At 50.8% G+C, this 23,764-nt stretch overlaps 7 protein-coding genes across 7 annotated transcripts; 2 read left to right on the forward strand and 5 right to left on the reverse strand.

Annotated features, from left to right (window-relative positions):
- Window positions 1–1,197: 1,197 nt before the first annotated feature.
- On the reverse strand, window positions 1,198–2,880 carry MAA_05188 (Peptidase aspartic, active site protein; the record flags this gene model as incomplete). The annotated part of the gene is made up of 2 exons (XM_007823186.1): window positions 1,198–2,165; window positions 2,268–2,880. 2 exons carry the CDS (start codon window positions 2,878–2,880, stop codon window positions 1,198–1,200), a joined length of 1,581 nt encoding a protein of 526 aa, XP_007821377.1.
- An 825-nt stretch (window positions 2,881–3,705) lies between these two features.
- On the reverse strand, window positions 3,706–5,603 carry MAA_05187 (glycoside hydrolase family 76 protein; the record flags this gene model as incomplete). Its single annotated transcript, XM_007823185.1, has 2 exons — window positions 3,706–5,082; window positions 5,142–5,603. The coding sequence occupies 2 exons, from the start codon at window positions 5,601–5,603 to the stop codon at window positions 3,706–3,708; spliced, it is 1,839 nt and encodes a 612-aa protein (XP_007821376.1).
- Window positions 5,604–7,368: 1,765 nt separating this feature from the next.
- MAA_05186 (rhoptry protein) lies at window positions 7,369–9,815 on the forward strand (the record flags this gene model as incomplete). The annotated part of the gene is made up of 2 exons (XM_007823184.2): window positions 7,369–8,371; window positions 8,434–9,815. 2 exons carry the CDS (start codon window positions 7,369–7,371, stop codon window positions 9,813–9,815), a joined length of 2,385 nt encoding a protein of 794 aa, XP_007821375.2.
- A 598-nt stretch (window positions 9,816–10,413) lies between these two features.
- Window positions 10,414–12,759, reverse strand: MAA_05185 (putative protein family UPF0120; the record flags this gene model as incomplete). The annotated part of the gene is made up of 1 exon (XM_007823183.1): window positions 10,414–12,759. One exon carries the CDS (start codon window positions 12,757–12,759, stop codon window positions 10,414–10,416), a length of 2,346 nt encoding a protein of 781 aa, XP_007821374.1.
- A 310-nt stretch (window positions 12,760–13,069) lies between these two features.
- MAA_05184 (Vacuolar protein sorting-associated, VPS28) lies at window positions 13,070–13,901 on the forward strand (the record flags this gene model as incomplete). The annotated part of the gene is made up of 3 exons (XM_007823182.1): window positions 13,070–13,153; window positions 13,210–13,446; window positions 13,506–13,901. 3 exons carry the CDS (start codon window positions 13,070–13,072, stop codon window positions 13,899–13,901), a joined length of 717 nt encoding a protein of 238 aa, XP_007821373.1.
- A 128-nt stretch (window positions 13,902–14,029) lies between these two features.
- MAA_05183 (mitochondrial inheritance component mdm12) lies at window positions 14,030–15,304 on the reverse strand (the record flags this gene model as incomplete). Its single annotated transcript, XM_007823181.2, has 1 exon — window positions 14,030–15,304. One exon carries the CDS (start codon window positions 15,302–15,304, stop codon window positions 14,030–14,032), a length of 1,275 nt encoding a protein of 424 aa, XP_007821372.2.
- A 500-nt stretch (window positions 15,305–15,804) lies between these two features.
- On the reverse strand, window positions 15,805–23,322 carry MAA_05182 (1-phosphatidylinositol-3-phosphate 5-kinase; the record flags this gene model as incomplete). Its single annotated transcript, XM_007823180.1, has 3 exons — window positions 15,805–15,910; window positions 15,967–16,571; window positions 16,621–23,322. 3 exons carry the CDS (start codon window positions 23,320–23,322, stop codon window positions 15,805–15,807), a joined length of 7,413 nt encoding a protein of 2,470 aa, XP_007821371.1.
- Between the last annotated feature and the right edge of the window lie 442 nt (window positions 23,323–23,764).

Here is a 23,764-nt window from a genome sequence, read left to right on the forward strand (position 1 = left end):
AAACTGAGTTCCTTTGATTCCCTAGGTATCTGAAGTGAAGTACTGCATACAGTAACTCAGCACCTTTACGATTATTTTCCACATCATGTGCCGCCAACCACGAGACCTGCGTACGAGGTGCGTTGTACGTAATTTGTGTGCATTGGGGAGCAAATCAGGAATGGGAATGGCTACCAAAATAGCTGTTGATAGTCGTGAGGCTATTGCAGTTGTCTTGACTCTTGATAGACGGATTGGGCGGGATATCTCTGACATTGAATCCGAATACAGAATGGACAAACCCAGCCACGACATGACAGATCTTGTAATTCTTCAACATTTCTTCCGCAGCGCTTCTACATGTCTGGTTTGAGGCGAGTCGTAGCTCCAAAAATAGGCTAGCGCCTCGACACCCTGCCATCGGCAGTCGGCGGGCTCGGCCGACTGACATTGAATGTCGCCCCAGCCAGTCACACGTGCTTCTGCTCGCAACCCCCTTTCGTTTCTCAAGTGACGAAAGTATCACGCATGCCTTCAGAACATTGAAAGTTTGTCCCCACGCTAACTCTCCATACAGAACATCGAGAAAGCTTGGGCTATGGAATCAAAATCTCAAACTCAAAAAGTACTGCTTGGTGGCCGACGAGTTCAGCTCTTGCTGCCAAGTGAATTTTGAGTCCACGGTATCACATCCTTGAGGGAAGATCCGAAACACGCAAATCGGTTCACAGAAAATGCTGAGCGAGGTTTTCGGCTGGAAACAAAGCTTCGAACAGGATCTGAAGTAATACCCTAGGCCGAGGCAAAAATGTAGCGAGACTACCCTCCAGTCTGAAGCCTTGGAGTCTACGTCGCTGCTGGTGGAGAGTGGCCGCCACAACAATCACCATGACAAGTCACGCTCCGCAATATCTATTTGATACATTTCGATTCCTCAGTTCTGAACCTCCCTTGCTGTGGACGTCCGGTCAAGCCCGAACCGCTGTTACTCTGGAGTGGAAGCTAGCTCTTGGATGCCTACTTTTCTCTCACAGATTGCTCGGTGGTTTAAAAGAATTAGAAGAAATCTTTGTCCTAGAGACTAATATATAGATAGCGTATCCAGATACAAAAAGGCAATCCCAGCTCGCATTGTTATTGTTTCCACAACATGTTTCCGGCACAGACCTGCTGAGACGTGGACTTTGCACCCAGCGCATGTCCCCAGGCCACAGGTTTTTAGGGAAACGGCTGGAGATCTGGCTGCGTGGAATTCTCAACCGCCTCCGCAAACAGCAGTCTGTTCTTATCTAAATCAAAAACAGTATACACGGCCGACCCCCACGGAAACCCCATGCTATTCAGGTTCTCACCTTGCGCTACTGCGTCAATTTGCAGGAAACACTCCCCAGAGGCTCGTTCTTCTGCGTTCAGTACGGTGTTGGAGATTCGGGTGTGGCTTAGGGGTACGCTGACGACGGTCTTGTCGTTATTGAATCCAAACAGGAGCTTATTATTGTCAGATACCACGGCGCAGTCGACAGAGTCGAGTCTGCCGTCTCTGAACCTCGTACCGAGAGCCTTAGCCATAGCTTCGAGCGAGTCGCGCGGGAGTTGGAGGCCGACGCCGCCTGTATCGATGAGGGTAAACTTTTCGGAGGGCTTGAGGCCGAGGTCTATGATGCCGTTATTTTGGTTACCGTTATTTTGGTTGCCATTATCTTGGTTGCCATTTTTGTTGTTCTTCTTGTTGTTTCCCCCGTTTTGGTTATTTTTGCCGTTTCCTTTTTTGTTTTTTCCTCCGTCTCCGTTGTTCCTATTACCTCTATCCCGTTGGTTATCCCATTTGCCTCCATTTCCTCCTCTATCTCCTCTGCCTCCGTTGTCACCATTGTCCTCGTTGTTACCTTCCCTCTTACTTAATACATGGTGCCCATGGCTCCCACCTGAAGGCCGAGGAAGAGCCCGGCCGTAATGAGAACGGCGGACCTGCTGACCTTGTTTGCCTTTCTTGCCCCCCTTGCCCTGCTGGCCCTGCTGGCCCTGCTTAGGTGGGCGATCGTTCATCTGTAGCCGAATAGAAGTCATGTTGACCACAAAGTCAGCAATCTTTCCACCTTGAACCGGATCGATGGGAACTTCCTGCAGTTCTCCTTTGAACTTGCTCTTGTCAATACCTCCAAAGACAACAGAGCCATTCTCGAAGGCTATTCCAAGTCAGCCCAAACTCATACATGGGCTCCATCACAACCTTTTCCGCCAAGGGTGGTTGGAGAGGGGCAAGGAGGAAAAATTGTGTGAAGACTCACCATTCCGGTTCAACACAACACCCATAACATTAGACCCAATAACCCCATTCTCCTTCATCTTGGCCACCAGATTAACATACTTCTTGTCCGTCTGCTCCGCTTCCACCGGTCCGACCCCACAGATTGGAAACTGCGGGAAATCGCCCGGGAGACTTCCATTCACCGCCAACGCAACCTGCGACTCATCCACCTTGGCGCCCCCGATATTGATCGTCGTCTTGATATATGGGCCGTCGAAACCGTCGCCCCCTGAGAAGCTAGCGTTGAAGGTCGAACCATCCACCTGCGTAACGTCTCTGCTCTCGGCAGGCTCAAAATCCCCCATGACGACAGGGGCTTTTCGACATTGCTGGTTTGCGAGCTTGCACACGGCGCTGCCGGCCTTCGGCACGATGATGTCGGAGGAGCCCGTGTCGAAGATGCATTTAATATTTTGGCGCGAATCGCCGAGGTCAATGTGCATGAGCGGCTGGAACGGCCCCGCCTGGAAAGATTCGAAGTGTTCGATAGCAGCGACAGCTAACTTTGCCGGAGGCGCTTGGGAGAGGACATTTGGAGCGAGGACAATGGGAAGCATCCAGTGCTGCCGCATGTTGAAGCCGTTTGCTGGCATCGTGTGTCCTTTTCTTTGCTCTCCGTGTAAGTGAGGTGAAGAGAGGGGGGTTGGGTCGTCGTGAGTCTTGCTATTCATTCCCAAATCGAGCATTGAGGGCCTGGATATATTATGTACGAATTGTTGACTACATTTCGCCGCCATGCTCAGTCCGATCTAGAGGCTGAAACAGCACCGGCGCTCGCATAACGCGGCCCAGTCATGCGATACCGCCTACCATACTCTCTATGCCGAGAATAATATCGCATTTGCACTTCGACGCCGAGTCGTGGCAATACAATCAAAATCCATGGCTATTACTTAGATAAGACGTCATTAGTACGTTATTCTCCGGCAGGGCTGTCTCGGAATAGGCTGAAACGCCACGTGAGTCCCCAACCCGCTCGGGTTCAGGCGACATGAAACCTGCTTGTCATATCGCACGCGTCTTTTTCAGTCCCGAAAACGACCCAAAGTGGAAAGTTGACTTGAGTGAAACGAAGAATATGCTATAGAACAGCGAATGATATCCAGGCACCTTGTTCTAGCCGATCACTTTTCGCTTTGCCCCGTACCCACAGAACCTCGGAGAAGTAGATGGCCGTCAGCCTGGATTGTTTGAAGAATGAGTCGCGCACACTATGGAGAGCCACATTCTAGAAGGATTCATGACTGCAAGCCCAAAATTGAGTCAAGATTGATACAACTCCTCAGTTACTTCGGGTGGCAAAAGTCCGACGTAGAAAGGGAGGGGATGGGGGAGTAACTTATGGAAAACTTCGAAGTTATTCAAACCACCCTATTCTGTGACAATACTAATTAAGTATACTGCTAATACAGAGCCAACTACGATTGAGACAACTCCCAATATGCTCTTATTAAAGCCAGCCCTCCCGCTTGCGTTTCTACTGTTCTACCTCGGCCGCGATCATTTGGATCTCCATGACTGTTTTGCCTGCCAAGAACAATCTGCGAATCAACACTCAACTCGGGTGAAACGCCAATCCTTAGCTTTGGATCAGGCCTTAGCAAAAGGTTTTTGCACAGGCCAGTGGATGTCTTCGAACCAGGGTGCCATGTCATGTTCAGACCCCAGATGACGTCCATTGGAGTTCCCTTATTCCGATAGTCAGTAGCGTTGGGGGTTGTGTGGTTGATGCCATCGGTTTGCCGGGAGGCATCGAAGGCGTCAAAGATGCCGGCTCCCCACCACATACCAAAACGACCCGCCTTGTCTCGAGTTGCCAAAGCTGCATCCATGTTGTACTTTACCCAATGTAAATAGCCGCGGCAGGCGTTGTCGTGAGCAGACTGCACTTTACTAAGCTCGGTTTGGTTGACGTCTGCGTCTCCAGGTATATCCACCGGTGAGATGGGGGCGCAGAATGCGGTGAGGTGGTGAAAGAAGATGCCCTTGAAAGTTTGGCTGTCCTGTGAACACGTCCCATCTGCGTCGCATTGCTCTTCTAGGATTCCGCCGCGACCAATTCCTCGCCAGGGAGGCAACTCCCCACGTGGTCTCTCGTTGACATTATCTATGGGGGCGTTCTCACCAAGGCCCCAGCCCGTTGCTTGGATGACATTTTGGATCAATGTGTGGCCATCCTCTAGATAAGATGGACTACCAGTAACGGTGAACAATCCTCTTTGTCCCGTCAGAATGACGCCTTGGTTGTAGGTGTACACCATCTCATCTCGCTGGTCACACTCCACATTGTTGGGCTTGCTCATATCCACGTGGTAGCCGTCGACATACAAACCCTGACTATTCGTCATGTTGACATCCTTCAGCCACTTGTAGCCCACAATGGCAGCCGCCAGATACAGAGGGTCGTTGGTCGGGAAGCCTTGACTTGCTGTCCAGGCATCATCGAATTCGTCGTTGGGGAAATACTCATACATGGATATGGATGCCGAGATCCACAGTTCGTTGGTGACAGCATTCTTATAGGGGAGCAGCCTGGGATTCCAGACCATGCCCCCGTGACAGAGACTTGTATCCCATCCTCTTGTAGCAAAATCCCAGAACGCTCTAGCTCGCTCAGCAAATGTGCAGTACCAGTTATATCCGTGGAAAGAAATGGTGCCGAGCGCGTCACTGAGTCTACCAGGCACATTCAAGCACGTTTGTTCTGTTCCAGGATAGTGGAGGCTTGAATGGAGGCGAACAAATTTGATTGCTTCAAGCCAGCCAAGGACTACCCATAGCACATCATCATATGCCTGAGTCAAGATGCATTAGTGCTTGGTTGGATATGGGATGGTGAAACGTCCGCTCTCACCTGGTCCAGTATTGCAACGGCATTTTGTCCAAAGAATGAGTGCGTGACCTGAGCAAAGATGGAAGAAATAAGATTTTCCTTTTCCTTCCAGTTGCGGCCCCTCTCAGTCGAATCCAATGACTGGGTCAGAGTTGTCAGCATGCCAGCTATTACAGTTTCAACAACTGCTCCTGTCCAGTCAATCGATGTTGGCCAAGTGCCATTAACAGGTTCAAAGTAGACATTTTGTAAAACTGACAACGCCGAGAAGGCGTCCTCGAGGACCCTTGGATCAGTTTCTGGGGTACTAAGGGAATCACCCCGAGATCTGAGAAAGCCCTCAGGAACAGGCTGGCAACCAGGGGTTGGTGCCTGGTTATATACTGAACAGTAATCGACATCTCCCTTAGGAAGACTGTTTGCAGTGGTCAACGTCGAAGCGACCAATAGACCGAGACTGGCAATGGATAGCAGTCGCGTCATTTTGCACCAATGCGATCAAATGCAGCGACAATCAAAGGCCGGCTGGTATGTTCTTGTAGGTAGGCCACGGCTCAGAAGACGAGCAAGCGCAGAAACCAACCTGACTTCTCCTACCGAGTCGCCGGAGAGACCTTATTTTATATAGCCTCTAAAGATCGTAAGAGGGGTATCATGGGGTATCAAGGGCTGACAGGATATGCCGCGAGAGGTAGGATCGCACTCGCGCCGCGTGCCGACGAATACGATCATCTAATCATGTAACGACAAAGCATCGCCTTGAGACATTGATCCTTGAAACTCGATTTTGTCCCCACAGCAAATTAGACATTCAGCGCTTTTTGCTAAGCCTGAAGGGAGAGTCGCAATTCTTAATTTGTCCCGCATACCGAGCCGCTGTCATGAGAGGAATAAATAGTAGCCCTCAACTTGACATGCGTCGTCGTGATGCGGCCGGTCAGTTGGTACTCTGTAAGCAGGAGTTGACTGACGCGGGTGTGGTCGCGTGTCGACTTTGAATGGAGGGGATCGAGTCCCAGCAGGACGTATCATCAACCAGTAGAAGCTGACCATAGAAGCTTAACTTGCCAAATACCATACAGTAATTTAAGGATATGCTAGTTACAGCAGAATGTTGGAGGATGTGAGGACGTTTAACTGGTGTTTGGTTGCGTCTCGATGGTACTGCAGGGCTTGCGAAACCGTTGTTTGAAGCCGAGTTTCAACGGATTTGGAATTTGTGCCATCCCTTGTCATCGCAACTGGATGCTGTACTAGCCTTCGGATGAATGTAGAGTGGAAATGGGAAAAAGAAATGAGATGCAATCAATACAACCGAGAACCAGCAATTCCGTCACGCGGCTCATGCATTGGCCTTGGCGATAAGCGTATTACTAGTAGTACTAGCTTGTGACTGTGCAACTATGTCGGTTCGTGCAGGTTAGCTCACACATGACCAACCGTGCTTGTCATGCCGACGAAGGCCAGCTGAGGCACCGAAGTCTCGATGGCAAAACTCGAGTTGGAAATAAGGGAACATGAGCATTTGGGGTTCACACGACCATCTCAATAGTGGCATGGAGTAGGTTCAACGGCAAGTTGATGGCTGAATCTGCTGAAAGAGTTCCCATCTTTCCTTCCTATCTTGGGCACTAGATGCAGCCAACTGGTCCGTTTATTCCCGCCCCACTTGCGAGTTTTCTATACACGACGCCACTGGCTGAGCTGGTTTGTTTACTTTCTCCCAAAACAGGCCGATGCCCACCAACCAGAGCGCGCGACGACAAGATCCCCCACGATTGACCTTGGATCCTTCACTTTGCACACCAACTTCGGTGTACCTCGAGTGTCTGGCTCCATGACAACGCCTCTGCACTTCGCCCAACTTGCAGAGATTCTCAGTTACTCTTGACATCCGCACTCCTCATGAACAACATCGGAGGTTAACAGCACGCGCTTCCGCAACTCGCATGCCCCTTCCTGCCTTTTGCGAAGCCCTTCTCCCACGCCATTGAATACGCGCCTGTCGCATACACGCGCTGCCTTACGACCTGGAACTTGGAAACCCCAAACACCATTCACTCTTCGCATCTATTCAATACCACTCGTCGACTCCTAAGCTCTGGCATCGCGTACAACGCGTACTGGAGCCATGGAGACCGACGCTATACATCGGTATCGCTCACGCATTCTTAGAGAAATGAATGCTAACCGCGCCAATCCCTTCAATTCTCCTCCGTCTTCCACGGGCTCTCATGGCACTGTAACCATGTCGTCACTTTTTTCCGACCCGGACGGCGAGTCTACGCGCCGACTCAACGAGGACATTGCTCGTGTTACCGCCCCGAGAAAACTTCCCGTCAATTGGGAGGCTGCCCACCGCAAGTGGCCAGAATACTTCTCCAAGCCCGATACGAACAAGGCACCTATCTTTGATGATGCCAACGATGTACGACCCTGGAAACCACAGTCCAAGGAGAACAAGCCGCCTGTCTCCAACGTCAAGTTCGCCGTTGATGACTCAACTCAGGACATCTGGCCTTCTACGACCAAGACACGTGCCGAAATGCAGCCCCGCGTCGACAACGAATCCGACATCTCTTCCATCCTGGACAAATCACCCGCCAGACCTGTTTCCAATTACGGCGCCACGAAATCCCAGAAAAACCCTAGCCCATTGTCCAAGCCGCACACCCGAGCGCCTTCAGAGCCCGTCGCAAATGAGCAGCGACGTTCCTCAATCACAAATGCCTTTAACCGTCTCCAGCGAGCCTCTCTCAGCCCTAGAAATGCGGATCAGGACTCCCCAAACGTGTCCTCGGCCAAATCTAGCTTGACCGCTGTGCCACCATCACCAGCTTCCATCGCAAGCCCGAGCCATAACGCGTCTAACGTACGTTCATTCTTTATGCCAGATGTCTCTCACCTTGGAGACTTCGTGACTGGTACCCTCAAGTTTAGCGGCTCCATGAAAAACGGAGTCCCAATTTTCGTGAAACATGGCAAGGTCCATGATCGCCAGGAACGGCCTTCTGCCGCTGCCCATGCACAAGTCGATGGCATTGAAGTCCCCGAAGATGAAGAGAAAATATTTGTTTCTATGGATATGATCCGCGATGAGATTGTTTCTCTGCAAGCCGCCCATGATAAGGTTCAGGAATATGCAGAGGGCCTGCAGCTTCAGGTTGAAAGACTGGAAGCTCAGCTCAGGCACGGCAGATTCAGCGGAAGCGGCTACGACCAAAGCGACAAGATTATGGCACAAAAGAAGAGTAAGATTAACAATTGGTCTTTAAGCTTTCAGATTTTAAAGTATTAACACAGTCTTGTATAGAACTTGAGCTAGAGGTTGCGACTTTGCAAGCCCGCTTGGATAGTGCTACACGAAAAATCAGCACGAATGAAATTGCAAATGATGCTGTCGCTCATGAACGTGATAGGGCTATTAGCCGACTACAGGACGCGTGTGAAGATATTAGCAAGCTTACTCGTAAGCTCAGCGTTCGAGAAAGGGAGCTTTCCACTTCACGGGAACAACTGGAAACGTCGGATCACATTCGACGGGATAATGACACTCTTCGCCGTGATCTTTTATCACTGAAGCACAGCCGCGATGCGATGGAGCTCGACAATGCATCTCTCCGCACCGATAACGAAAATTTGCGAAAGGAGCAGAAGCGTCTGCGAGAAGAAATCGATTCACTTCGCGCCAAGAAGAGCAATCGTAATGATTCTATACTGGCTGAGAATCGGTCTCTTCACACCAGCAACCATAGACTGGCGGAAGAAAATGACGACCTTCGCGAGAATCTCGATGCAGCCCAGCATGAGCTGGATGTGGCTCGCGAAGAGATTGACACTCTCCGTGTGGCGGTAGAGACAATCACACAAGAAAAGTCAGCTCTGCAGGGAGACAACGACAGTCTGGTCCGACACAATGAAAAGTATTTCAACGAAAATAAGATTCTTCGACGAGAGAATTCGGGCTTCGAGCGTAGTGTTCATGACCTTCACGAACAAAATCTCAAGATGAAGGAGGAGGTTGACTTCCTGAAACAGCAGCTTGACCACTGCAGGCCATCACACAAGAACGAGATTCCTGGTCGTTTGGATGAGGAAACGGAGGAAAATATGACATCAGCGTACTTTCTTCCTGATATTACTGTTAAGACGAATGAGTCTCATCCTTCAGAGCCCACGGCGACTAAGGACATGCCCACCCTGCCTGAAGTGACCGCTCAGGGTTACACCAGTGAACTCGAAACGCGGGACATTTCACAGCGTACAAGCAGCAACCGACAGCCTGTCAAGACGAGTGAGTCTCATCCTGCAGAGCCCACAGCGACTAAGGACGCGCCCACGCTACCTGAAGTGATCACTCAAGGCTACACCAATGAACAAGAAACGCGGGATACTTCCCGACGTACAAGCAGCAACCGGCAGCGATCTAAAAGTAGGCCCCGCGCATCATCTAGAGTTGTGGAATTCTCGATCCCAGAGAAGTCGGTCCTCCGAAACAAAAACAGTGGCAATACAGCGAACCAGGGCAGCAAGCGGCGACATGCCAGGGCACCTTCGACGACTGAGTTGGATCTTACTAACGAAGACGTTGATATCACGGGTGACTTGCAATCTGAGGACCTTACGAATCAAGACGCGGCTATCTCACTCCGTGTCAGGGTGTGTCTTAAAGGATTAATGAATCGCACTAAATGAAACCTTTCAGGCTTAGTCAATAATCTCTCTATTATCATGTTAATACACGTGACACTCAGCGTTTCCATGAGGGAGATTAATGTCCAGCCACCGCCGCGGGATGTGACTGCTCAAAGCAACATATCACGACGCGCATTACAAGGTATGGAGGTCAGCCTCAGTTCACATGGAAAGACATTCAAGAGACTACTTGGAAACAGACGGCACACATGCATGATTTAGGGAATGGCATAGGATAACTCTGCACTGTTATGAGCAAAGCATTGCTAGAATGGACTCATGGAACCTCACAGGAAAAATGGAGTTGGATTTGCGGACCGTTATCAAGGATTGGTGTTATTGGCGTTGGCATTGTGTATTTTCATGGCGCCACAGTCTTTTCCAATTCCCGTTGGACAATCGGTATATATATTTGTTTTCCCCACGGAGTTTTGGGTAAAAGCCACGAATGAGTTTTGTTTTGAAGATGCGGTGTGTATCCTAGCTTGTTAGGTCAAGAATGCGAACAATGATGGCCCTTGCTCATGATTGTGTGTCATGGAACGTGAAGCAAAGGAAATTAGGTATCCGTTCTAGAATGTATACTACATGATGCTCTTTACTCGCTGTCTTCATCGTCGTCTTCCAGCTCAACCGCGTCATTGTCGTCTTCCTCGTCGGTCTCGTCTTCACCATCAACCTCCATTTCATCGTCGCTCTCATCCTCAACGACGCCTTTCTCGTCCTCTCTCCTCTTTCTGTCCTCCTCCTTCCTCGCCTCCTCCAGCATCCTGTTCTTCTCCTCGCGTGCCTCTCTCTGGTTCACGACATATGCCCCCAGCGGCGTCTTGGCCACATCGAAATCCTTCAAAAACGCATCCACCTGCGCGCGGTCCTTGGGCGCAAAGTCTACTTTGGCGCGGCGCTCTTCAATGAACTTTGCATTCGCCTCCAGCTTCTGCACGAGAGTGACTAGTTGGGAAACAAGCTTGGCGTTCTTATTGCCCTGGTTCCTGGAGCGGGCCTGCTTCAGCCACCGCTTCAGCTGGATAATGACGGGGAGCGCTAGTTCCGGGAAGGCAATGGACTTGGACCACAGGAGGAAGAATTCGCTGAGCAGCTCAGCAATCTGTTCGCCCACGTTGTCTTGGTAGATGCGGGTGCGGAGATACGACTTGGGTGCTTTGTAGGCGACGGCAAAGTCGAAGGCTTTGAGGGTGGTTGCCTTGGGCGCCTTTTTCATCTCAGCCGAGGAGAGGACCTCGAGGATCGGGGAGGCGAGCGGGATGTAGGTCCCTGTTGCGCGGGAGGTGCGCAGCAGCGAGCGGACAAGGTGGAAGCGGAGGGGGAAGTAGATGGCCGTGGGGATGAGACGCATGGCGCCGAGCGTGACTTGGACGAGGGGGTAAATGAGGAGCTTGAGCTGGTTTTCCTTGCCGGCTTCGGCTTCCTTGAGCGGCGAGCAGTGCTCGGCCAGGACGCAAGACCAGAAGTCGAGCGAGTGCGTAAACTGCCAGTTGTACACCATGCGGAAGGAGTCATTCTTGTTGTTGACGATGCTGTTGCGGAGGTGGATGGCGAGTTGGCGGATGAATGTGAAGGCCGTGGTGTATCCAACCGCTGGGTCGATGCCCCAGAGCTCGGCGGCCGAGTTCTTCATCAAGTTGATGCCCTCGATGGTGTTGTGATTGGTGACGCGGCTGCCTTGGACGAGCCCCTGGTATGTTGCTTTGAGGACCATTTCACGAATGCCCTTGTCACCGATTACGACGAGCCTGCGGAGGACCAGGAAAGCTGTGATTCGGGTGGTTTCTGAACTGGCCGGCTGGGCCCAGAAGTTGACAACAGCTTTGGATAGGGCCTTGACAAGTTTTTTGAATGAGAGGAGGTACGGAAGAATGGGTGTCAAGGATGAGAGGGTCAGCTTGAGAGTCTTGTCATCGGACAGTGTACCGAGGAGGTACATGATGGAAGAGGTGTAGGACTTGAGCAGAATTGACAACGTTTTGAACTTCTTGGTCTCGATCTGCGCGTAGGCTCTCCCAGAGGCAGACTCCTTGATGGGCAGGTGGTGGTTCATGACCACAGGAATCTGTTTCAATGCCAGGACCAAAATGTCATTGTAGACTTCGGGGCTGTTGATCACCCATCGCTGCTGCGTTTCGCCCTCATCATTCTCGTCTTCATTCAAGTGAGCGGCGCATCGGAATGCAAGGACCACTTGTCTAGCTGCTCTCAGTGAGTTCTTTTCCTCCATGGCTTTTCGCCAGCTAGCAACAGTGGATTTAGTCAACTCATTGCTCTGGGAAGGCTCTTCGTCTTTTTGGTCCTGTTCTGCGGCGGCCTTGGCCTTCTTTTGCTTCTTCTTGGGTTGCTCGTCCTCGTGTTCATCCTCGCCGGCGCTGAGTTCATCAACCTCTGCCAAGTCCGCGTCATCGTCAAAATCCAATGCTTCCGGATCGTTATCTTTCAAGAATTTGTAAAACTCAGGATCCTTCTCGGCCAGCTTATCCATGGTCTCTTTGCTCATACCGCCTTCTTCGTCATCCTCGCTGCCGTCCTCGCTTTCACTAGCCGCTGGCGGTCCACTGATATCTACACCGGAGCCGCTTCCATCGCTCATTTCTTCGTCATCCTTGGGCTCGCTTCTCTTGCGCTTGCCAAGTTTGCCAGCTTTGTTCTCCTTGCTGTCAATAATCTCGTCGAATCCGCCTCGGAAAAAGTCGTCGACGCTCATCTCGCCGCTCTGCTTTCCCTTGCCGCCATTCGACCTCTTGTCCGGAGTGGATCCATCGTCAGTGCCTTTGAAAAACTCGGCGTCCTTTGCTCGTCGGGCTTGTTTTTTATCCTTGACCTGCTGTCGTTGCTTGATCTTGGCAACAGCCTTTCTCTTGTCCAAAACGCCCTTGAGGTGGTTCTTTTCGAATTTCTTGGTCGCCTTGAGGTTCTTTTTTACGGGACCCATGGTTGGCAGTGTCTCACCACGACGAGTGGTGATAAATTGGCCCGCAGGTGTACGTTAATGGAGTGATGAGTGAACCTGGGTTTTTCGAGGCCAACCCGTCTGGTCAATGCCAACACCTCCCAAAAATTTTCGGGATCTGGCTTATCGATAGGACCAGCCCCGCCGCCAGGAGCAGGCGGTGAGACCCATTCTGCCAATAATCTGCCGGCCATCGTCATCCCTCGCCAAGCACCGACAACTTGGCCGTGGACTTCTCGAACCCGTTGCGCGTCGTCAAGGTGAGCTCAATGTGCCACCTTAACCCGCCACCATGATTCCTCGACAAGGCTATGCGCCGACGCCGCATAGCTATGTTCCTAATAGCAGCTTCTCAGCCACAATTAACCTAGATGAGGTATCTCAGCTCTAGAACGTCTGGCCGTCCGACTGTTGACCTAACACCCCACCCAGGAAGTCAAGCTGACAGGCTCTCGAGCTGAGCGTGATCTCCAAGACTCCCTCGCGGAGCTGTTCAGCATCATCGTGACGCTTGACGAGCTCGAAAAGGCTTTTCTGAAGGATGCGATTCCCGAAGCAGAATACACCGAGATTTGCGAGCGATCATTGCGCCAGTACAAGGCGCTTTTGGCAGACGAGACCATCGCCGCCGAGTTCCAGGGCCTAGAAGAATTCAAAGCCAAGTGGGATGTAGGCTTCACCACATTTCGAGAAATGGTGTCATATTATTCAATACTGACGATCCTCAGCTCCAAGCACCTCGTGCCACCGAACGTCTCCGTGTAGGCATGCCTTCGACCACCGTAACGGCATCGTCCTCCGCCCCCAGCCAGCAAGCCTCCTCAGCTGCCAACAATACCAGCGGCGTACTCATCCTCGAAGCCACTCAAGAATTCATCACGTTTCTCGACGCTGTCAAGCTGGGCATGCTGTCTAAAGACCAGCTACATCCCCTATTATCCGATGTGATTCAGTCTGTGAACCGCGTCACAGACCAGGACTTTGACAATAGAGGCAAAATTGTGCAGTGGTTAATTACGCTTAATCAGATGAAGGCCTCGGATGAGTTGAGCGAGCAGCAAGCCAGGGAGCTGGAATTGGACATTCAGCAGGCATATCAGGGATTCAGAAGAACACTGACATGAAGCCCTAAGGCGTAACGTTGATGACATGCAAATATCGGATGCTGGGACATGTTCCATATTTTAGATTCATTGCATGTATTCACATGACGTACCGAACCACCTTAACGCCTGGCTTCAACCCATGGTGCTTATACTAAAAACGTCCAGAAACTAGGATATACAAACTCCTCCTCAAATATGCGCCTCACCTGCTCCAACACAAATCTCTCCACCTTGCCGACGTTCTTGAGGCTCTGTTTCCCGCCTTCTCTCTCACCAATCTCACTCTCAACCTTGATCTCCTGCAGCAAGCCCCCGAACCTGGTGTTCTTCCTCGCGCCTTGCTCCCCTCTACTGCTTTCACCACCCTCGCCCCCGTCCGCCGACCCCACAGCGGCCAGGGCATCCTCGGGACTCAAGAAGCAAAAATGCACGCGCTTCCTGATCTTGGCCAACACACCCACCCCATCAAACGACAGCCCCGTAATATTCAGCTTCAGCGGGATGCCAACAAAGCTCGGCATAGGATAATCCAATAATATCTCTGCCGTGAGATTCAGTCGAATATCCCCTGCGTAGCAGATTCGAAATACAGCCTGGACATCCTCCACCCTCGGCTCTCTCCTATGCGCCGCCAAACCGTCATCAACAGCACTCGCGTCTAGTGCCGCGTGCCGTCCATCATCGCCTTCGTCAACAGCAGAATCCACGAGATGTGTGTCTCGGGTGGGAGGCCGAGACATGCTCACTGCAGTAGGGGCGAGCGTGGAAACGCTGGACTTCTCGCGTAGCGGCGGCGATGTGCCTTCCAGGTTGACGGAGAAGTTGTCGACGGATATGCTGCTTTGCGAGGGGTTTCTGTGATGGCTTGCGGCGTGGGCAAAGTCGGAGGAGTCGAGGGCGCCGGGGGCCATCCATGAGTTTCCGAGGTGGGCGCCTGCGACGGCTGCCAGGGGTGTATGCGTGCCCGTGCCCAGATGGCCTTGGAGGTAGTTCAGACCCGGACCGCCTAATATACCCGGGGTAGACGTTCCCAGAAACGGACTTCCCAAATCGTGTCCCGCAAAGTCGCTCCTCAACGCGGTCCTGATGCCGCTGGGGCGCTTCCTGTTCCCGGCGAGAGCATGCCTGGCCCGCTCGGCAGCAAGATGCGCCGCTGCCTCCTCGTCGCTTCCAAAATCATCATCACTTTCGTCCTCTCCTAGCTCTTGCTCGTAGAAGTCAGGAAGCGGGTCCGTAATGTCCTTTAGTTCCAGCTCAGGTGGTATGGTGCCAAAGTCGAATCCATGGACGGTTACAGACCTAATAAACCGAGGGAGTGGGACTGTTTGGAACTTGTCGTGGATGAAGGACCTGATGCGTTCGGCGAGGGCGTCGCCATCTGGGCCACTGGTTAGTGTTTCCCAGTTCAGGTCAATGGACATGGCGGCATGAGTGGTGGAGGGGAGAATAAGCAAAGGCAGATGCGATGTCGGTAGTTCGTGCTCGAAATGAGATCAATTGATGAGCGGTTGTTGATCTGGCCAACCAGCGTTCAGGCCCACACCTTAAGTGGCAGAGCCCACATTAGCTTCGAACAGGCTTCTGTGTTAAACTACGGAGTATCTGGCACCTACATAGTCCCTGTCATTCGAAGCACATATAGTTTGCGAGTTGCAAAAATAGCTTAGTGCACATCCACGACTTTTTTTTACAGCAATAGAAACGAGCATTGGAAAAGTACAACGCTTTATTTCGTGATCGCTATAGTTAATAACTTGACATGGCACCACGTGCATATCTCATGCGTGTGGTAATCTAGTAAACAGTACCCGCTGAACAAACCCCAAAGAAAGACGCATGTTCATATGCATGATGCTTGTGATGTTCCCTATCCATTAACTCCAAAGACTTTGTCAAATCATGTCAACTTGTTGTCACTTCGTTAATTCGCCCCTGCTTCGGGTTCTTCAAATCTCGCGTGCGCATTATTTGTTGATAACTGTGGGTTGTTGAACAAGTGCCAGCAGTTGGGCGCCTGGAGGATATATCTGCGATAAAGGTATAAGTGACGAAAACCTGCCAAGGGGTACTCTGAGCCACTTACCTAGCCATAGCCTCTCGAAATCGGGACTTGTACTCCTTAGGACTGGTAACGGTTGGCCTGTTTCGGCCGCCACCTGCAAACCCACGGTCCTTGATCCAACTTTCTAGCTTCTTGTCCCAGGTATATGTCCTGATGCAATCGATAATGCCTACGACCAACTCTTTCCTCTCCTCGTCAACCGCAATCATTAAGGAATAGTCCATGACGTTTTGCCTAGCCAAAAACAGCGTGTCATTCCAAACTGATGCTCTAAGTACTTTCTTGGAATGTTCTCGCGCAAATAATGGCGATTCGTAAATGTATTCCACCATATTTTCATCCAGAAGCACTTCGTTCTGCTCGCCAGTTGATTGAATCTTGCGATTCCGCATGGATCCTTTCAGATCGAAAATTCGCGTGGGTGACCGATCATAAAACAGATTTTCTGTTATCAAGAGATCAAGCTTAACATCGGTCCCTGTCGTTGGGTTCTTGATGATAACTTGGAAGAACCCGAGCATCTTGGCAATGACAGATGGAAGCTCGTGAAACAGAGCCTCTGCCATAATGTTAAAATAACTAGGAGCAAAACGCAAGAACGCGGACGTTTCGATTGGGGACAGGCTCTATTAACGCGTTAGGACAGATCACAATTTATTTCCAAATCCGTCTTACCTTCAAGACAAGTCTATCGTCCAGAGTCTTCAAAAACACGGACTTAGTCTTGCCACCTCTTGAGTCCCATTTAAGGCAACGCGAGAGAGACTCAATAATTCTCTCGGCCACACCACATTTTCGCCTCAGAGCGTCAAATTGTTCCGCATAAAAGATTTTACACGTCATAATTGCGGCGCCTTCTTTAAACTGATACTTAAGATGAGTGCCAGTCACTCGAAGCAAACTCTTCTCCAAGTCCGCTTCATACATAATCCCGTCACCGATTTCAGATATGGGTGAAGATTTTGGCTCTCCATCGCTGATTCCGTCGACTTCGAGCTCGGTGACGTCTTGGTTATCGCGCATGATTCCTGCAAGTTTGGCTTGATAGTCATCACTGTTCAATGCAAGAGCAATGACAGAACTTGGCTCGTCCTCCCGTACAATAATGTCAGAATCCACAAAAATATGGTCAGTTGAGTTGATCGGGTACTCCAGGGGCGGCCATCCACTAGCCGATGTCTCGGCCCAAAAGTTCGCCAAATACCTCATAAGGCTCGTTTTCTGGTGCTTGGGAAGTTCATCGGGGATGTCAGTACTAGGCTCAAGAGCCTCTGCCAACTCTTGAAGATCAGGGAGAAATTCATCAGCAATAGAGGAATCAATGTCACTGGTCATGGCCTCGTCATCCGAAGTCGCCTGGCTTGTTTCTCCGTCCGGCGCATGATCGGTTTCCGACTTGCCTGTTTGGTCATCGACTTTGGTGATGTTTGGTTCTACCTGTGTGGGCAGTTCGCCTGCAGGCTCCGACTTTGGGACACTAGCCTCTGGTTTTACTAGGACACTGGTCTGGTTCTGGTCACCATCCCGACTCGGTATCTGCTCATTTGTCGAGAGTGGCTCCTCAAATGCTTCAGAAACATCACCATAAACCTGTACGATTGCCTTTGTCGACGTTCTCGGTAGTCTGGCACGGGGTTGTCGAAGACTCGCGGCTCTTTCTTTGCGATCACGGATGCGTTCCTTTTCAAATTCTCGGCTTAGCTGTTCAAAGTGTCTAGCCAGTGTTGAAACTTTGGACTCCTTCTTCTTGTGGGAGAGGCGTGGAATGCCAGATGTTGCAGTTTTACTGCGATTCTTCAGGGCAGTCAATCCCAGGCGATCTGAAAGTTTTTTGTCCACCTTGATAGATCCTTCTGGTGGTGTTTCCGTGGCTGAATCAGCCGTCGTGCTAGACCTGCTGTCCTTTGGCCCATTGGCTTTGGCGGCAGCAGGTTGCGGTCTCGGCAGTGTTCGAACAGGGTAAGATGTTGTACGGACTATAGGTGGTGAGCTGTTGGGGCCAGACTTGCGGCTAGATCCCCGTTCTGGTACAGCCTTTGATGCAGCCATGTTGCCCTCACCCCCTTGCATAGCTTGTTCGCGTCGCATCTGATCAATTCTCTCCGATAGCGACTGACTAGAAATGGCGCTGTCTGTTGGATGTCGCCCAGCACCTGTGGGCGTAGCTGGGGGCCGTGAAGTCACCGGTGTCTGTGCAATAGGAATTCGGGAAGTTATCTCAGTAGAAGCTGGGTTTTGAGAACTTGGAGCAGGTGTAGCGATTGCTTCAGGAGATGCAGCTAGATCTAGTCCTTCTACTCGTTCAATAGCTCCTTCAGCGGGAATATAAACCTTTTCGTCTTCAGATTCATGTTTTGCATCCAGTGCTTTGGATGACGCGACACTAGTTTCCATTGTAGTATCGGTGTACTCGGTTGGCTGTGTACTCTTTTCCGCGGCCTCAGTGGATGTTTGAGATGGCCGGTCGTCAACGTCTCCGACCGAACCAGTTCCATCGTTCGAGGCAAGAGATTCTTTAGATTCATTGTCAGTGAAGATTTTCTTCAGTTGCATCATCGTAATCTGGCGCATATCCTTGTCGCCAAGGAAATCAGCTTCAAACTTGGAAAACGCTTGATCCCATTCTCCAGCTTTCTCTAGCATCTCGCGAATAATTTTGTTGAAAGGAACAACTTCGTAGTACTTAGATTCGACGTACGTACGTTGCATCTGTCGGATTATGGCAGGCTGTTCCTCTTGGGTTTTCTTCATGAGTCTTTCCACCTCAGCCTTGCACGATTCTGCTTTTTCCGGCAAAAGGCTTTCGGTGCGAATGCTCTTCAGTCTAGCTCGAACTGAAGACATGAACTTGCTCCATCGTTCTTCCATTTTGTTATAAATCTCATTCTTCAGCTTCAAGTCATTTGCAACTTTCCAAGTTATCCTTGCTCGCGGAACAACTATCTCAAGGAGATCGATGGGGTCCCAATGAATTCGCACCCGAGAATCCCGGAGACTAAAGTAGCGAACATGGTCGCGGTGTTGGTCGTGAGGACAGTCTTCGATGTTTTTAAGCTTTAACCCGCGGCCCCAGTACAGAAGCTCCAGATATTTCCCGAACGAGTATTTAAATGTTGCATCTGACATGACTGTTTCTTCAGAGTCTTTCTTACAGAGCTTACAATATGTCCACATTGTAATGCCGTCACCAAGCTCTGGGCGCCGAGAAGAAGGATTTGGAACGTGTTCCACAAAAACAGTGATACGATATTCATCGTGAACGTAGGTTCTATGATGATCAACTAGTTTCTTTTCACAGCCGTTGGAGTTGCAAATGTCGTTCTTGCTGTATGCCACATCCTCGATATACTGGCCAAGTGTGCAATCAGCATCCATGCCAGTATCAACATGTTGTTCATCGTAGAAGTTGATAGCCAGCAATCCTGGCTCTATACATGGGATCTTCGTATCGGTGCAGATGACCGAGTACAGAACCACGATGTTTTGGTGGGAGTATGGGTCGAACAAGTCAAGATTGCCTTGTATATAATAGGCCTCCCAATGGCGCGTTTGGGTTTGATAGTTGAAGAGGGCTTTGTCATATTCCGCATCATGGACTGCATGCAAGACTTCCATAACTTGACGAGGTGCCTTCTGCCCAATCTTCTCTACCATTTCAGGCTTTATCAACTGGAACCTGTGACGACCTGCTTTTTCCGGATCCTCCTCGACGGCATCTTGATCACGAAGTTGCCGAAGGTAAAGAAGTCTTCGTTCTTGCTCACGAGCCTTCATCAGAAGATAAGGCTGTTTGAACTTTACATATGGTGACGCGGACAGAATCTTGGTTTCGTATTTTGCTACCATGTCGCTGTAAAAAGTCGGCATCGGAATATCGTCAGGTACTTGGCTCTCGGGAGAGGCGTGTGTATGATAGGCATGCAGAGATACCATTTTGGCTGGTTCGGGGGCTGGCCCACCGGCCTGTCCAACAAGCTCAGCATCTTCAGGGTTTGTGCTCACGCTGTCCACTGTGTTCTGTGATGGCGGCTCGGACTCGCTGGACGGGTGATTAACGACAACAGTGGGCCCTTGTTTGCAGCATTCTCCAGCTGAGCTGATAGAGCGGAAGCTCTCGTTCAGGCCTTGAAGTGAGTTTGATAGCGAGGTTTCGCTGTCCTCTGGGGGTTCGACCGACTCGTCTCGAAGAAGACTTGATTCTAGCTTCAGGTTGTACACAACATAGACCATAAACTCCGTGATATGCTTTACCTGTCTGAGTAACGCACCAGACGCGCCTCGCAAGGCTATTGTGCATCCTAAATCAGGACGGCACCCCGAGAGGAAAATGTACGACTTGTTTCTACCAGGATAATCATTGTTCACAAATGTTCGCACTTCGAATGCAGAACATCTTCCAACCCGAACTGGGAGTGCCAGCATGTCCAACGATTCGATAATTTCAGCCTCCGCACATCGAGCCACGGCTTCTATGACCGTGTCTTTCACATTATACGCTACGGATATATTAGCCTCCGAGAGATATTGCAAAGCAACTCCTGATACGCCTTTTTGTGCAAGCAAAACATGTGGACGAAGGTTGGTGATTCGTTGCACGACAACTCGTAGAAACTCCTTCTCCTGTTCGATTACTGGTTGCAGGCTCATAAAGTGCTGTTGGTGACGCTGGTACTCGATAGGGAAAGTCACAAGTACGATGCGAGGATTCGTAATCCTCCGTGGCATCCTCTTCAATGCGAGGTTCTTTGTGAACACTACCCCTGAGATATACGATGTGGCGCCCGGTCGTCCGCCAGGAATCTTCTTTAACTTGACATAATGTCTCAGATCCATGTCTTCTCCTTTCGCGACATCGGGGGTGACATCGTCTGTGAGCTGAAGTAGAATAGGTACGAGAGATTTCTGCCATTCATCTGGATTCGGAATTTGAGCATCATCGAGAAGCTGATAAAGCAATCTGTCAACATGCTTCAAACTGGACCGGTTGAGTTCTTGTTTAGAAACCCTCTTTCTGCGCAAAGAATCACTCCGGGTTAGCTGCGTTCCAGATTGGCTGGGGTGCTCCAGCCCAAAGAGCGCCTCTGAAGACGCAGATGGTCCCTTGTACATGGCGGACTTTGGGCGTGGAGAGCCGTGATGATGAGCGCTTCCACTAATACTGAGATTCCGGCGCCGAGTTGACCTCCTGTGATTCAATAGACTGATTGGGCCATTGGTTTCATCTAAAACACCTCTGCTGACATAGCTCATGCCGCTGATGCTCTTTTCGCCAGGCCGATGACGGTATTTCCGAGTTTGGTTCAAGTAGGACGGGAATGCAGATCTATCGTGTTCATAGCTTGTTGATTGGACATCTGATGCTGCCATGGTCGCAAAAATGCCCATCTGTTCGTCCCCACTAGAGTCTTCCGACATGTAATCCGCCAAATCTGGATCGATAATGTTATCATCATGAAAAGCGGGAAACTTTGGTTTCTTCGAGCTTTCCTCATCGATTCCTTTTCGGAACGGGGCTTGCTGTTCTGGGGCTGGCTTGAATCTCCCAAGAAAGCCATGTTTGGAATGATGGCGCTTGTGACCGGCAGATGACTGTGGACGTCCAGACGTCGTTAACGATTTCAGAGAGCGGGATGAACCGGGTCGACTTAGTTGAGGAGCTCCTATTTCCAATACGGCAGAGGCCCTGTTGGCAGAATCTCTCACGCGCCGGGTAGCCGGAATCGCCATCATTGGTGTCGTCAGGGGCCGCGAATCCTCCAATCCTTCAGAGCCAACAGCTACGCTTGATGACATGGGCCTGGGTTTGCTTTCCGTAGTTTCAGAAGATTCCTTGGGGTTATTTGGTCCAAATATTTTGGGTAAAAAGGACCGCTCGTCCCCTGAGTCCTCAGAGCCGCTGCCATCGAATCGACGGCTAATAACCTCGAGACAATTCTTGCATACTCGCAAAGACCCCTGAACGCCGAACTTCTCACCGGAAACCACAGTGGTGCACTTGGAATCGAAAATACAACCACAAGTACGACAGTGGTGTTTTCTCCGAAACGCAGTAAACGGCGTTTGGCAAAGAAAGCACTCTTTAACAGTATCGTCCTTCATCCAGAACTCCTTGCTCAATACTTGTCTCCGCATTTTGTCAAGTTGAGCATTCATCTGGTCAGAAGCACGTTCCTGGCCGCTCGTGGTACCCGGGATCCGTCCAAAATCGGGATGTAAATGCTGTGATTGAATCTCCTGGCCGAAGGAATCATGGTAGACCGAGTCATGTGCTGATGTGTTGATGGCACTGGCCGCAGCAGTACCTCTGTCGAGCGAAGAGTCCCTGGAACCTGGGTATCTAGGAGAACGAGACCGACTTATCCTATCGATGACTGCGGGTGTCCGTCTCATGTCATCGGGATGCAGCATAGAAGACGTGACGGAAGGATTTCGAGCATGGTGGCGGCTGTTGGTAGTTGAGGTTGTCGATGGCGCACCTGCAATAGGACTAAACGGGGCATCGAGGCTGCCATCAGCGCTAGATTCATCATCGCGTCCAGCTCGAGGCGGCAGCCTCCCGTCCTTGGAATCATAAAGACTCGTAGATTCTGCTTGAAGCTCGGCTATGGTAAGGCTTCTCCTGCTAGAACCCTGCCCTCCACTGTCCTCAGTACGAATGGTACTACGACTCGCATCTCGCTTCAGCGGGGCCGGCGGTGCAATTGTAGGGTCAGCAACGACGGAACTCGTAGCATTGGTCGGTAAGCTTTGCCTACTAGTCGAGCTGGATCGTGGTCCGGTCATGAGGTTGATGCTGTTCGACTTGGTCGACTGTATTTGCGGGCGAGTCTCCACATTCCCAGACGCGGTAGTTGGAGAAGACACATCAGTTAAAGCTATGGTTGATATCGAGTTTGTCGTGATGGTAGCATTTGTGTCAACTCGCGTGAGGGACGACACAGAGGGCCGAGAGCTATGGCCAGGCGCTATAGACGATCTTTTGGAAGCAACCTCCGACGTCTGTCCCGAGCCATCTTTAATCTCCTTTGCCTCCTTTGGGATGGTTTTGGTCGGGCTGCCACCACCTACCGCCTCTCGGAATCGATTATACAAGCCACTGAGACCGTTCTGCACCAACTCCCCGGCTCCTGGCCTGTTCTCCAAAGCCGGAATTCCTTCTGGAGGAGGGGCAAAGTCATTAAAGGTAGTCAAGGATTCGCATCGACTAGCCGATGTGTGAATCTGGTCGAGAGCCTGCGCCAGCTGTTCTTTATCTATCGTGGAGGATATCGAGTTGGTTGAGCCACGCCGCTTTCGAAAGCTCACGGGAGAGCTAAGTCCTATAGAAGCTGCCGGCGAGGCTGGGCGCGTCGCCTTGGAGGTAGTGCTGCTTGCCATGCCAGCAATCTTGCAAGGGCCGATGTCGACTTCGGATCAGGTTCGTAAAGGCTCTGCGCATGTTATGCGACTTGACAAGCCCATGATGTGTTCAAATACAAGAGGATCAGGCAAAGGGCGAAAACAGCAGCAGTTCTATTGGCGTTTGTGGCGGCAGGCGTATTGGGATTTATCTCTTTAGCTGCCCAGTGGCTTATGGAGACTCGCTTACCTAAGAAAATTGTATGCCAGAGGAGTCTCCATAAGCCACTGGGCAGCTAACAGGGGAGTCTACAGAAGCCACTGGGCAGCTAAAGAGATAGCTTGCAATCCCATTGAGTGTGCGAAGGTGCAGGCTATGTAGTGGACCCACTTCTTTACGATACATTGTAAGTACTACCTCCATTACTAGGGTTAATTCTAGTATTAATTTTTAATTGTTTTGCTCTGTAGTTAAATAAAA

The sequence above is a fragment of the Metarhizium robertsii genome (assembly GCF_000187425.2).
Source record: "Metarhizium robertsii ARSEF 23 chromosome Unknown MAA_Scf_2, whole genome shotgun sequence".
NCBI classification, from domain to species: Eukaryota; Fungi; Ascomycota; class Sordariomycetes; order Hypocreales; family Clavicipitaceae; genus Metarhizium; species Metarhizium robertsii.